Source organism: Cupressus sempervirens, chromosome 2, assembly GCF_028749045.1.
Source record: "Cupressus sempervirens isolate cs-2001-9-10 chromosome 2, ASM2874904v1, whole genome shotgun sequence".
Classification (NCBI taxonomy): Eukaryota; Viridiplantae; Streptophyta; class Pinopsida; order Cupressales; family Cupressaceae; genus Cupressus; species Cupressus sempervirens.
Window position 1 is genome coordinate 579,257,869 of NC_143119.1, and position 15,268 is coordinate 579,273,136.

The 15,268-nt window shown below is 31.7% G+C and overlaps 1 protein-coding gene across 1 annotated transcript in view; it reads left to right on the forward strand.

The window, feature by feature from the left end:
* Positions 1-9,939, forward strand: part of LOC149574751 (WAT1-related protein At5g07050-like) — a 108,478-nt gene extending 98,539 nt beyond the window's left edge. Inside the window, exons 4-7 of the mRNA XM_089814567.1 lie at positions 6,781-7,030; positions 7,110-7,268; positions 8,195-8,346; positions 8,433-9,939. Coding sequence (XP_089670693.1) covers positions 6,781-7,030; positions 7,110-7,268; positions 8,195-8,346; positions 8,433-8,616 — 745 coding nt within the window. The 3' untranslated portion in view covers positions 8,617-9,939. The remainder of the gene's footprint in view (positions 1-6,780; positions 7,031-7,109; positions 7,269-8,194; positions 8,347-8,432) is intronic.
* The last annotated feature ends 5,329 nt before the right edge of the window (positions 9,940-15,268 follow it).

Genomic DNA, 15,268 nt, shown 5'->3' on the forward strand with positions numbered 1-15,268 from the left:
TACACAAGTATAAGCCTATAGATCAAAAGCTGGGGATTTTGCAATGGGATCATAATAGCTAATCACAACAATAGTATAAAAATTATGGTTTTCAAAAGTTGGGCCAACCAAAATTTCCAAAATAAATATCAAAAGTGTATTAGGTCAACTCTATATATTTGTAAGGTTGTAAACCTCAAGGGTTAGGGTTTGATGTCTACAAACTTCCTAGGCAACATAAAATTTCCTACATAAGAAAGGCCCATATATTTCTAGGACAACTCTGGGTGATATTTCACATCTCAATGTTGCAAATTATTGTAATGGATGTGCCCATGTGGATTTTCATATTGTATTTAAAAAATCTATAATTCTACATTTGTGGCAATAATAAGAAGCCCATATTTTGTTCTCTTATATTGTTGTTATTTCTTTGTTTCTATTATATGATTTTTGTATTAATGGAAGCAACCTTCATCAATTAATATTAAAGAAGGAATTCTTGAATGTGTAAACAGATCACTAACTATGAGGTAGTTGCACTAAGACCTTAGTTTGGGCTAAGCATGTACACGTATTGCTAATTGTGAGGCAATTTGCACTAAGGTTTTAGTAGAAGTATGAAAATGTCACCACAAAGAGAGCATGGTGGAAGAAAAATAGGTGTTATACCTAAGGGTTTTAGATCCCTCCAAAGACAAATGCAAGCATTGGAAGAACAAATGCATACAAGAATAAATATTTTTGTAATAGATAAAAGTGAGGATGAAGGCAAAGAAGAAGAAAAAGTTGAAGAAGAGGCAACTCTAAACCCATAAGAAAAGAGGCTTTTTAGGGCCATTTCCAAGATTGGAAAAAAACCTAAGTTTTAGGTTCCCAGATTTTTTGGTAAATCTTAACCCACAAGAGTTGATTGATTGGATCAATAAATTAGAGGAATACTTTGAGAATGAAGATATTGAGGATCTCGATAGGATCAAGTTTGTAAAGGCCAGACTAAAGAGTCATGCAAAGATCTAGTGGAAGGAGATTCAATTGGAATGAAATAGAAATGGAAAGGATAAGATCACAAGATAGGATCAAATGATAGCTAAGTTGAAGCAACAATTCATTTTTATTGATTATGAGCTTGATTTGTTAAAGAAAATGCAAGAGGGAAGATATGTTCAAGAATATACGGAGGAGTTCTACTAAGTTCTCATTGGGATAGGCCATGCAAAAGATGAATTAAGTTTGATCTGAACAAACATTATTGAAGAGACATGCTATTTTTCCCTAAGAGTTGAGGAAAAGTTGCACAAGATGTTTGATAATGAAAATAGTAGAAGAGGTCATAGTGGAAGATCTAGAAGATAGTCTTATAGACGCTAAAATGATAATCAGGAGAACAAGGATGTGGTTAGCAATTGTAGTCAGAATTAGAGGGGAAATAATTCCAATCATTTCCATGATCTGAATAATAAGGATTAGAGAGGAAGAGGAAGAGGAAATGGATTTGGAAGAGGAGGTTTTCATTGAAAATGTTTTTACTATGTAGAAGAAGAGGATAAAGAATTTTAATGTTCCCAGTGCCAAAGAAGGAATGATAGAAAAATTCAAGGTCAAGCCAGAGTTGTGCATGTTGATGAAGATGTCAAGTCATCACATTCTAAAGATGTTGAAAGAGAAGTCCTGGTTAAAAAAAGAGTCCCACTGAGTAGTGAGAGTGAACGAAATTAGAGGATCTTATTTTTTCACAAGGTGCAAATGTAAAGATAAGTATTTTGATGTGATCATTAATGGTGGTAGTACTAATAATTTGGTATCAGAAAAGATGGTCGTGAAGTTAAATCTCAAGAGGTAGAAACACTCGTATCCATACCATATTACCTGGGTACAAGATGGCTAAAAGGTTATGGTAAATAAGAAATTCTTATTAAAGTTCAAGATTGGAAGCTACTAGGATGAGGTGTTGTGTGATATCATACCTATGGACATATGTCATATGTTTTTGGGTAGGCTATGACAGTTTGATAGGCATATTTTACATCATGAGCTTGCAAATGCCTATGCTCTAAAAAAGAACCAGAGTGAAAATTAAGCTAAATCATTGAAGGATACAAATGAAAAGGTATGTCATGCTTCTAGAATATTTTTATGGAAAGAAGTTCCTAGAGGGTATGAAGTGTGAGCATATTTGTTTTTCTATACTTCTAAAAGATGATAAGGAAGAATTAGAAGAGGTACCTATAGAAGTTACAAAATTACTAGGAGATTTTTTAGGTAATGTTCCTAATGTATTATCACTAGTAAGGAAGATCGCTCATTAGATGGAATTGATTCTAGGAGCTAGTTTGCCAAATAAGGCAATGCATAAAATGACACCAGCAGAAAGTGAGGAGTTGAACAGACAAGTGCACAAGTTGTTGCAGAAGGGGTTGATTTGAGAGAGTCTGAGTCCATGTTTTGTACCAATAGTATTAGCATGAAAAAAGAATCAATAATGGAGGATATGAAAATACTTTTAGGCTATCAAAAAGATCACAATCAAGTATAGATCTCCATTGCTACATATGGATGATATTATGGATTGTTTGAGTGGAGTTGTGTATTTCACAAAGATAAATATAAAGAGTGGGTACCACTAGATTCACATTAGAGAAGGAGATGAGTGGAAGACTTCCTTCAAGACAAGGTAAGGGTTGTACAAGTGGTTAGTTAGGCCTTTTGGGCTAACCAATGAACTGAGCACTTTCATGTGACTCATGAATGAGGTACTAAAGAAATTTCTAGGTAAGTTTGTCATCATTTACCTAGATAATATTTTGATCTTTAGTAAGACATTGGATGAGCATTTGATTCATATTTGCAATGTTTTTGATAAGTTAAGGGAAGAAAAGATGTTGATAAATCTAAAGAAGTGTAGTTTTGTGAAGAAGGAGTTGGTGTACCTGGGATTTGTAGTTTTTGTGGAAGGTATAAAAATGGACCTTGAGAAAGTGAAGGTTATCCTTGAATAGCCTACACTAAGGAGTATAATGAGGTAAGATCTTTTAATGGACTCGCTAGTTTTTAGAGAAATTTTATCAAATGTTTTAGTAGTATTTGTGGACTATTAAATAAATCAATGAGAGGGGATAGGAAAGAATAAAAGTGGACTTTAGGAGTAGATAAGAGTTTTAATTTGTTGAAATAGAAAGTTATAGAACATTTTATTTTAGCACTTCCAGAATTTAATAAGGTGTTTCAAATAAATTGTGATGCTAGTGGTACTATAATAGGAGCCATTTTGAGTCAAGAAGGTATACACTACTTATTTCAGTGTGAAGTTGAATGATGCCAAAAGAAAAGAAAAAATCATTTATGATCAGAATTTTTTTGCTATAGTTCAAGCAGTGAAGAAGTGGAGACATTATCTTCTTCCTAAAGTTTTTTTTGTATATTAGTCATTAAGATTTGCAATATTTTAATAGTTAACTTCTACTAACAAAGATACAAATAGAGGTGGTTTAGTTCAAGGAAGTCAAAAAATGGCATCCAAAGGATCCTAATTTTGGTGAAGCTTGGAAAGTTTGTACATTTAACCTGTTACACTTGATAGGACAAAGTGGTTGGATTTCATAATCCAAGATAGTATGTTGTTTAAAGGAAGTCAGTTGTACATTCCTAGAAGTTTAATGAGAGTGAATCTCATAAAGGAGAAGCATAGTGGAGGATTAGATGGACATTTTGGTAGAGATAAAACTATTTCTCTGGTTGTTGAGAATTATTACTAGCCATAGTTACAACATGATGTTAGTTTGTATAGAGTTGTAGAATATGTTAGATGGCAAAAGAGTGAAGTAGAATATGGGGTTGTATCATCCATTACCTATACCTAAGAATGTAAGGGAGGATGTTAGCATGGATTTCATTCTTGGTTTAGCAAGGACTCAATGAGGGCATGATTTGATCTTTGTAGTGGTTGATAGATTTTCAAAAATGGTATATTTCATTTCCTGCAAGAAGACTAGTGATGTTGTTCATGTGGAAAGTTATTTTTTAGAGAAGTGGTGAGACTACATGGCTTACCAAAGAGTATAGTTTCAGATCAAGATACCAATTTTATTGGTTTTTTTTGGCATAAATTTTGAAGAAGTTTAAGATAGATTTGAATTTTAGTTCATCACATCATCTACAAATTGATGGACAAACATAAGTTGTGCATTGGAGTTTGGGAAACTTGATGAGATGCTTGGTTGGAGATAAGCCAAAAGGCTAGAATCTAATTTTACCATAGGAAGAATTTTCATATTAAAAAAATTTCAATAGGAGTACTAGTAAATCACCATTCTAGATTGTATATGGGAGCAGACCTAGAAATGTTTCTTAATTGAGCTAGTTGGATAAAGGAGAGATAAGTGGTGCTAAAGAGGAAGATTTTACTAAACATTTGAAGAACATCCATGAGGATATGAGGAAGCACATTACAAAGATAAATACAAACTAAGGTAGATGTGAAAAATGAGGTGTAAGGAATTTCAAATTGGAAATGAAGTCATAGTTTTTTTGAGGAAGGAGAGATTTCTAGTGGGTGCATGTAATAAGCTAAAAATGAAAAAGTTTGGATTGTGTGAGATACTAAAAAAGCATGATTTTGGAAATGCCTATGAAGTAGAGTTTCCCGTTGAACTGAATATTTCATTAATATTTAACATTTCATATTTGATAGAGTATCATGAAGGAGAAGATGGAGATGAAGCTACAAAAGTGTAGAAGAGTATTCTAGTACTACTTTAGCTATGAAGGAGATTAAGGAGATATTGGATAGTTGTATTGGATGGAACATAAGGAACATAACATATGAAAAGTATCTGATCAACTAGAAAGGGAAATCAGTAGAAGATTCATCATGGTTAGAAAGGGAGGAGGTTGACCATCTTGGTTTTCCTCTAAACACTTGAGACATGATAGGATCACTTCTCAAATTACCCCGGTGTATGAGGTAGGAACATTATGGGTTTAAGAGAAATCTTGCATCACCCAAAAATATTTCTTTTATGTTATTGAATAAGGGTTGTCTCAGTGTAAAGTTTTTTTTTTGGAGGCTTACTACTTAGTAATTCATTCATATAAGCTTGGAATGTCCTAATTTTAGAGGTGGATTTTCATCTTGGATATATTAACCTACCAGTTGAAGTTTAGTGCCATATCATGAGTATTTGTGAAGTTATTGCAGATTTTTTGTGTGGAAGATTTGTACAAAAACTTTAGGCTCAATTTTGAAGTCCTTAGAGGCCTCGGATGGACTCTGAAATGGGGTGGACTAGAGCTTGCATGAGTTGGGCCTTCTAGATCAGAAATTAAGGATTCTAGAATGGAGTCATAGTAGCCAATCACATCAACAGTTCAAAAGTTATGGTCTTCCTAAGTTGGGTCAATCAAGATTTCCAAATTAAATGTTAATAGTATATTGAGATGACTCTATATATTGGTTAGCCTCAAGGGTTAGGATTTGATGTGTAGAAACTTCTCGGGTGGCATAAAATTTCATATATAAGAAAGGCTCATAGATTTCTAGGACAACTCCAATTGATAGTTTGCAACTTTGTGTTTTGCAAAGTATTATAAGGAAGGCACCCATGTGGGTTTACATATTGTATTTCAAGATTTTGTAATTCCACATTTGTAGCAATAATAAAAAGCCCATATTTTATTCTCACAAATTGTTGTTATTTCTTTGTTTATGTTATGTGATTAAGGTATTAAAAGGAGCACCCTTCATCAAATAATCGTGTACAAATCATCTAGAGACTAAATACCATTAAAAGAACCTTCAAAATGTTTACTTATATTTCAACCACTTATCTTTGAGCCTTTCTATAACCCACTACTACTTGCCTCAGATGAAGCAAGAACATGAGTACTAATTTTTCCAAATGATCACCACCATCAACTTCAAACCAAAATTATTATAAAAGGCATATTTTGACTTTTTAAAATTGTAAATATTTAAATTATTTGTGTTGATAATTAATTTCAAATAAGACAACAATTTGAAATTCCATATAATTTAATATACATGTGTCTTCCATAATATAATAGAGTTCCTCCCTAGAGGCTCATCTTGAGATAGATCCTGTTATTCCTAGTAAAAAGGGTTTGATTGTACTGTTTGTAAAAATAAAGGATTTTATCCATTGTTGATACATGAAAATGGACTCTATTATATATTTGTTTTATTTGTGGTTACAAATCAGCAAGTGCACTTTTCATAAGGCATGGGGTTCAGGGCAACAACCATTTTTTAGTTGACTCATCAAACCTTTCCCAAGCTTGTTTGGTCAAGTACTTTTAGGGTTAACTTTTTAAGCCAACATAAGTCATGTAATATTAGCATAGGATTAGGGTTGTCTCAAGAGAACATATAGCTTCTTGTAGCAGTATTGAGCTATAAGAGAGATTAAAGATTGTAATAGGTTGAAGTTATTGGATAATAATATTTGACTCTTTATTTGGTGGGCATAGTTCAAGATTGAATTAACTACATTAAATATTTATGTATTTTGTTCCATTTATTTGTACTTTATTCCTTCAAGTGACATTGGTTATATTTGCCTGTAATTATTAGTTTATTTCTAAATAATCCTAACAATATTATTGTGGAAGGGTATGTATATTGAGTCTAAACCATATATAAAAACTTGATATTTAAATACATATAAATAGAAATGATCTATAATAATATAATTAGAAGTAAAAACTTTGCAATAAATTCTAATTGTAAGAATTTCCAACAATGTATATTAATTCTTATTCTACAATTTTATGAATTTTTTTTAGAATGGAGAAAGTGAGCCCTAAAGATGTTCATAGCCAAGCAAAGATAATGGGCACTATAATTTGTGTGGGTGGTGCTTTACTCCTCATCTTCTACAAAGGACCAATTCTTCATATGTTGTGGATTCCACATATGCATTTGAAGGGAAAGAATCAACATGCACCTACAAATACTGAGGATAAAGATTGGATTAAGGGTTCACTTTTGTTACTTGCTACATGTCTATGCTCTACAACATTTTATATTCTTCAGGTGATATTTATTAAAATTGATTGGACATGCAATAATAAAAAAATTACATATGATAATATATTTGTTCATTGATATGCAGACAAAAGTTGTGAAGAGATATGACGCTCAACTTTCAATTACAACCTTGATTTGCTTAGGCGGAGCAATAGAGTCAACCATAGTAACTTTCATATTTATAAGAGATGTTTCTGTATGGACTTTGAAATGGAACATCAACCTTGTAACTGTTATATATATTGTAAGTTTTACTCATCAAATTCAATGTATCTTTTTATTTAAGTAAAAATATTTAATATAAGACTCTAAAATATTCATTTGTAGCTAAAATATTATTTAGAAAATTAACTATTTTTGAAATTTTAATAAATCGTCAATAATAATAATACGTTATCAAAAAATTTTACATAATTTTTCTAATAGGTATCTCATACAATTGTCGTCCATATACAATGAACTTTGAGATTATAAATTATCTAAAGATTGGTATCTAATAAGGGAGTCATCCTTGTACTTAAATAATGTAATATTTTAAAAATATTTTATATTTTAATAGTTCCTATTCCAATTATTAATAATGATAAAATATTAAGAATATTTTCTATATTTGATTTTATCTATAGCAAAATTTACCTATTTATATAAAAATAAAATCCTAAATGCCAATAATTCTAAGCATCTCTTTTATTCTCATATTTATCTTTTTTTTCTTTAGTGGCAATATTTGTTAGTAGATATTAACTTTCCATAGTCCATAGCAATTATGTTGTGTATTTCTAGATTTAACTATGTCAACATTATTTGCATCAATGTTTGAGATCATATTGGTGAAAAAGAGTTGCATCAACTCTTTCTGCGGCTCTCTTTCTGATGATAGATCATTGAGTATGATTCCAAATATTGATATAGACAAAATTGACACAATTAAATCCAAAAACAAACAACATAATCACAATATTTGTGTCTGATTGAAATTTTAAATGTATAATATGTATACATTTTTTAATGTACAAATTTATAATTTCAAACCTAATTTTTCTATTTATAAGGATTATTTTTTTGATAGCATCGCAAAAACAAGACAAAATGTATAACGTTGTTATAACTTAGGAATATATTTACTGATTTCAAAAAAATTCTTATAAAAACATTTTGTTTTCATTGCAGGGAGTATTTGCATCAGGAATAACATATTATTTGCAAGGTTATGCCATGCGATTAAAAGGGACTGTATTCGCCACTGCATTTTCTCCATTGCGGTTAATCATTGTGGTATTTATGGGATCATTTATACTTAGAGAGACTCTTCACCTTGGAAGGTATGATAATATCTTTTAGATCTTGAGATTTTTAGATATTTCTTTTACCCTTGTCTAGATCTCATACAGCTGCTAAATGAATGCAGTGTTATGGGAGGAGGAGTTATTGTAGTGGGACTATATGCTGTGCTATGGGGAAAATCAAAGGATCATGAGATTTCACCAGAAATAGAAACACAACTTCATGAAGCAAATAATCAAGATTTACAAGTTGGAATGGAGAATGGCTGGACTCCTAATCAAAAGCAAATGGAAAAGAGAGAGCCATAAGAAAATGAAGGCCTAGATATCTCTAATGATAGATATAGAAAAAAAAATTGAGATGTAGCTGCATTTGCAATCAAAGTGTATAAAGAAAGGATAATTATTATTAAGTAGTATAGGGTCAACCAAAATAACTACAATACCACCTTTTTTTATTACTCAAAGATATCACAAAAATCATTTATTAGTACTTGTTGTTATGCAATATCATCGTATTTACCTAATAAATTAATATAAAATTAGAAGAAAAAAATCATGATAAAAATTAAGCATAGATTAATGAGCTTAAGATGTGAATGCACATCATAATGAATATAAATTTAGTTTAGAGATCACAACTTAAATAAAATGATAATAAACTAATTTTTTTTTTAATCTATTTATTTAAAATTTAAAACATTTGAAATGTATTTTAGCTTATTTTAGATTTATTCAATTTATACATTATTGTATTTATAATAACTGTAATTTAAATTGTTATTATATTTGTAAAAGGGGAAAAGTGAATATATATTTGATATGAAATAAGAACTAATACATAACATGATATACATAAAATTATATTAAAACATAGGAGCCAAGAGAACACAACCAAGATTAAACATTGACTAATTTAGTAAAATAATCACAACATTGCACCAAATATTTGGCAATAACTAGTATGGATACAGGGAGAAGCAAACACCAAGGCTAAATAATTAGAAAACCTTCAATTAGGAAAAGAAAGGAGTCAAAGATCCTAAAATCAAAAAACAACCACCAACACAAAAACCACACTTCAAAGATATATGGGCTGTCAACATCATCTTTGACACCCACCACCTTAGGTTTATCAAATTTCACTATCAGTTAGACAAAAGTTTCCTTTGGGGGTTTCACTAAAAGAAATCATAGGTACTTATTGACAAATTTACATACACATTTTATATGTATTTCTCCATGAAGATCACAATATCACATCAATACACAAATGTTTTGGTAGAATTGTGATACATCATACAAAGTTGCATAATAATATATGATGAATTATAGAAGAGAACTAGATGCACAAACAAGAAGCTACATAAGGGAAACACATAACGTAACATGATCATCCAAAGCTCTCAAACAACTCTAGAAAAACATCCAATGGATAAAAGATTTTTCACCCAACCACGTGGGACCTTGAGGCCTACTCCTTCAAGATAGGAAATAACACAAGTCCCTACACCAATTACAAATACAAGTAATGCAACAATATAGAAAATTCAATAAAAGATGTGACCTAGGAATCTACAAGGGTAAACTATAAGATGACATAAAAGAATCAAGGATAAACATCTAATGTCTAAATCCAAATATTAAAAAAATATAAGAGAATCCTAGGATGCAAATAGAAGGGTATCATAACATGGTTCCTTACTAGCACCACCTCGTAGCCTCTATAGATGTGGTGCCTAGATGGACACCATGTGGAATTGATGACCTCACTAAATTGATGGGTTATACTACCCGATCAACACCCCATGGATAATGAGGCCTTCACAACCCATCCTCATAAAATAGTGCATGCATACTTCAAGTATGGGAGAGGCATCATTATATTTTATGAATGTAAAATCCCAACCTAGTTAGTTTAATTAAGTTACCACTTGATTAAAAACTCCACAATGGGTTATCCTTGATTGAATTGTTTAGACCCTAACCCCCAGCCACCCTTCATACTATACTCCTAGAAAGACCCTCCTATGATCCAAACTAAAATCAAAGAATAAAAAAGGAAAATAATTTCAAATGAAACCTCATAAAATCCTCACAAATCAAAGAAGCCAAAAATTAGAGGTTGGAGCATAAACTTGAAATCATTAATAGGATCTACAGAGCCATCATAACAAAGAGGATATCCAACATCAAGTAGACATCATAATGAGCACCACTTATTAACTCTATAGGTTCCATGACATGTCCTTAAATCTAGATAAAACATAGTACATGTTTAAGTCCTCTTTTGGGTCTATACCAAAAATTTGGATATGTTCTTGATCCATGAAATGCATAATTAAGATGCAAGAATACCAATAAATTGTAATAAAATAAATCCATGATCATCACATAACATTGAAGATCAAGAGAACGTTATTCATCAACAAAAAGGTGTCCAAATACATAACCAAGACCTATTTGTGATCTCAATTATACACCTAGGTCCAAAACATGTGAATATAGTTCCAAAAGAAAACATCAAGTTCACACATATAATGATCAAAGAAAATTAGACACTCAATGGACCTTAATTACATATTAACTCTCAAAAAAATCACATCAATAATTTTTCAATAATTCCTAAAAGAGAACAAGGATCGAGAAAAATATCAAATCCCAAGCCTCTGGTAACACATGAGGAAAACTTGTTAAAATATATAGTCCACCAATATAATTGAGAGGGGGGTGAATCAATTATCCAAATAATATCACAATTATTGACCTTATTAAACTTTAACCAGATGAGCAATATAATCAGAAACCACAACAAGATACTCATGCACAATAACACCAGATATGTTAACTAGGGAAACCCTTGATCAAAGGGAAAACCCCGGTGGGGTTGGTACCCACAAGATGATGTACTAATATAAATATTGCTTGTTAGAGGATGGACCCTATTAGTAGTCTATAACAACATTCAATACATAGCAGCCCCTGTTAGGAATTGTGGAAGATAGCTGGACCCATTGCCCAAATAGCTTCGAGGGCAAGGCCAACAAACCGACTATCCAAATTATCTATGTACTATTCCTTAAAGAATAATAGAAATGAATTGTACTTCCTTCCTCTTTCTCTATCTTGTCAACCAGACTCCTTCTGATCTTGTAACCAAATCACAAAACTTGCATCCAATAATCTCTTGGATCACTTACTCCCATTCAGTAAACACTCTGCTCCTTTTTGCATTCACACTCAATACAATACTTGATACCCTTTACAAACAAGGAAACATATTTCCTTCATACCATATTTTCAAAATAATTCCTTGATTCAGCCTTGAGGCTTTTCTAATTAATTATAATAAGATAATTAATTAATTTGCAATTACAATAACCCTATTGGCTCACAATCTACACAAGACTTCACACGTGCAACTTCGAGACTTGTGCACTCACTCATGTCACCATCAAAATATCCTCTCTTACTAGATGACCATGCATCACTAGAGTATATCTTTGTTAAAGGATATAATGCAAACATCAAAAATGGCTTCTTAGGTACTTTATCTCTGTATTGTTCTCTACAAAGAAGGTACAACTTTGTTACGTCTTTGACTTAGACTATGCACATGTAACTTCCTCATTAGGACATTGTAATAAAAATGTCCATGAATGTGCATCACCAAAAATTCAAAACCTTGTTCGTACAACTAAAATCTTTGTTTGCTACTCTGCCAGTCTACATAGACTTACTGCTATGTTAACATTAATAACAAATATAGTCATGAATGCAACATGTCAGTACTCTCCAATGCTTAGGATACTCACCCAATGTAGAATCATCAGAATTCATGCTAAAAATTTCCCCTTCTGGCATTCATGGAAACATAGATTAAAAAATATCTAAGTTCCATGAATACCAAAACAATACTCTACTACTATTTTTGTTGTTCTCATCTTCTCAAATTCTCTTCATCAATCAAATCTAAAATCCTCTAGAACACTTTTTTTTCTTCTTCTTATGATCAGCAATAGTTTTTCATAGTAAATAACTCACCATAATTCAAAATTCCTCATGTTGCATATCTCCCTCATAGAGATATTCCTCTTTCTTCTTTACATGAATCTTTCTAAATATCCCTAATAAAGTAGAGACTTCCATGCACTCTCCCCATACATACTTAGGAGATGTTTTTCATGCATATTCTCCCCTATTGATATCAATGACAAAGGCATCAACCAGCTCAAGTGTCCAAAGACATTGTTCAAGACCAAATACCAAAAGTTCTCAATGACTCATCTTATAACAGATACTCCCCCATACAGGACGCATCAGCATTCAGTCTAGTCTAACAATAGTTCTCTGTACCACTAGAATGATGCAATCTATGTATCATCTGCTCAGAAGTAGGTAGGAGCATAACCCCAAGAATACATCTCAAGTACTCAAATGTATCTTTAGGTAAGGGCTTCATAATGATATTTACAATCTGATCTTTAGTACTCACATATTCCAATCTAATCTCTTTTTTTTTTCCTTTTCTCTCAAGACGTGATACTTAATAGATATATGCTTAATCTTAGAATGCAATACAATATTCTTATACATACTTACTATACTTGTGTTATCACAATATATGATAACATATTTTGTAAACTCAATTATGATATCCTTCAACATATGTCACATCCACGTTACTTGGTTAAACTTATTTGCTACTACAACATACTCTACCTCAACTGTACTCTTGGAAATACAATCTTGTTTCTTGCTTAGCCAAGAAACCAATCTTCCTCCAAGAAAAAATGCTCCACCACTGGTGCTCTTTCTGTCATCCATATTTCCTACCCAATCTACATCAGTAAATGCACATAGAGTGAAATCACTCAATCTGTCATACCATATTCCATAATCAAATGTTCATTTCAAATTTCTAAATATGTTTTTTACTACTGCATAATGATACTCCTTAATATCAGCTTAAAATATAGTTATAATTCCAACTACATTTTCTATATTTGGTCTGGTGTGAGTCAAATATTGTAAACCTACAATTATGGATTTTTACTTCTTCTACTCAATTATAGGTGTCTCATCTTTGCTAGATAACTTGTGACTAGTTATCATAGGTGTAACAACATGTTTACAACTTTCCAATCCAAATCTCTTCAATAATTCTTTCAAGTATTTAGCTTGTGAAATGAAAATACCATCACTATTATGTACAATCTGCAATCCTAGGAAAAACTTCATTTCTCCTATCATGCTCATCTCAAAACCATTCTTCATCTCTTCAGAAAACTTATCACTTGCTTCATCATTTCCTCCAAAGATGATGTATTATTAGCAAACCATTCTCAATTTCCTTCAAATACAAGTTATTATCTAGCATACCTTTAGCAAATCCAAACTTTTCCAAATAGTTATCCAACCTTATATACCAAGTTCTAGTGCTTGCTTCCAACCATATAGAACTTTCTTTAGTCTTCATACCATATATTTTTCTTCTATTAGAGGAAAACCTTCAAGCTTCTCAATATATACCTCTTCTTCAAGTTCTCCATTCAAGAAAGTTGATTTAACATCCATTTGATATACTTTGAACTTTTTATTTGCTGTATAAGCCAAGAACATTCTTACTGCTTCTATTCTAGCTATAGAGGCACATGTATCTTCATAATCAATTCTTTCTTTTTGTGAGTAACCTTTGCATACAAGTCTAGCCTTGTTTCTTATAAATTTTCCTTGTTCATTCATCTTCTTTGATATACTTCTTCTAGGAGTCATCAACTCAACTCTTTCTTTTGCTCTAGGCTTAGATGTATATTCTTTAATCTGATTCCCATTTTGCAAATCATTGTTAGTCTCAATGATAACTTCCACATTTTCATGGTTAGCCTTTGGATCAAAAATGGTTACCAAAGCTATCTCTTCTACTACTTCCTCTTTCTTAACCAATTCAAGCTCATTATCTTTAACATCGTAGTCATTCAAGAATCTTTCCATACTTGCTTTAAATTCTTCATCTTCGTCAAAAAGTAAACTCTTTCTATATTTTCTTACTCTCTTACGACATTTGGACAAAAAATGACCAACCTCTTTACATATCTGGCAAACAAAAATTTCCATACCTTCTGGCTCTCTTTTCATATGCAGATCAACACCTTCTTTGATCTTCTTCTCTTCTTCAAATCTAGATCTATCTTTACAAGTGTTCTATTCTTTTGTATGCAATGAAAGGATTCTAGATCTAGAAACTCAATGCTTAGTTTTGTACACAATTCTAATGTCTCACCAAGAAGCTCCATCTTCTAGGTGTCAAAATTTCCTCCATCAGACTTAGGACAATCCTTTCTAAAAATATTTGTCATCAATATCAAAAATTTGTTAATCTTATTCTTCAAGGACCTGATGCTATGTTACCAATTGTTAGAATATATAGTCCACCAATATAACTGAGAGGGCAGGTGAATCAGTTATCCAACTAATATGACAATAATCAACCTTATTAAACTTTAAGCATGTGAGAAATATATACTCTTGCACAATAACACCAAATATGTTAACTAGGGAAACCCTTGATCATAGGGAAAACCCTAGTGGGGATGGTACCCACAAGATGATCTACTAATATAAATATTCCTTGTTTGAGGATAGACCTTATTAGGAGTCTATAACAACATTCAATACATATCAGTCTTTGTTAGGAGACATTGAATCCTTGTTAGGAGATTCCACCACTGTTAGGAGTTGTGTCAACCCTATTAGGAGTTGTGGAAGATAGTTGAACCCATTGCCCAAATAGATTCAAGGGCAAGGCCAATGAACCCACTATCCAAATGATCTATGTATTATTCCTTACAAAATAATAGAAATGAATTGTACTTTCTTCCTCTTTCTTTTTCCTATCAATTAGACTTTTTCTTCTTCTAATCTTGTAACTAGCTCACAAAAATCACATCCAATAATCCCT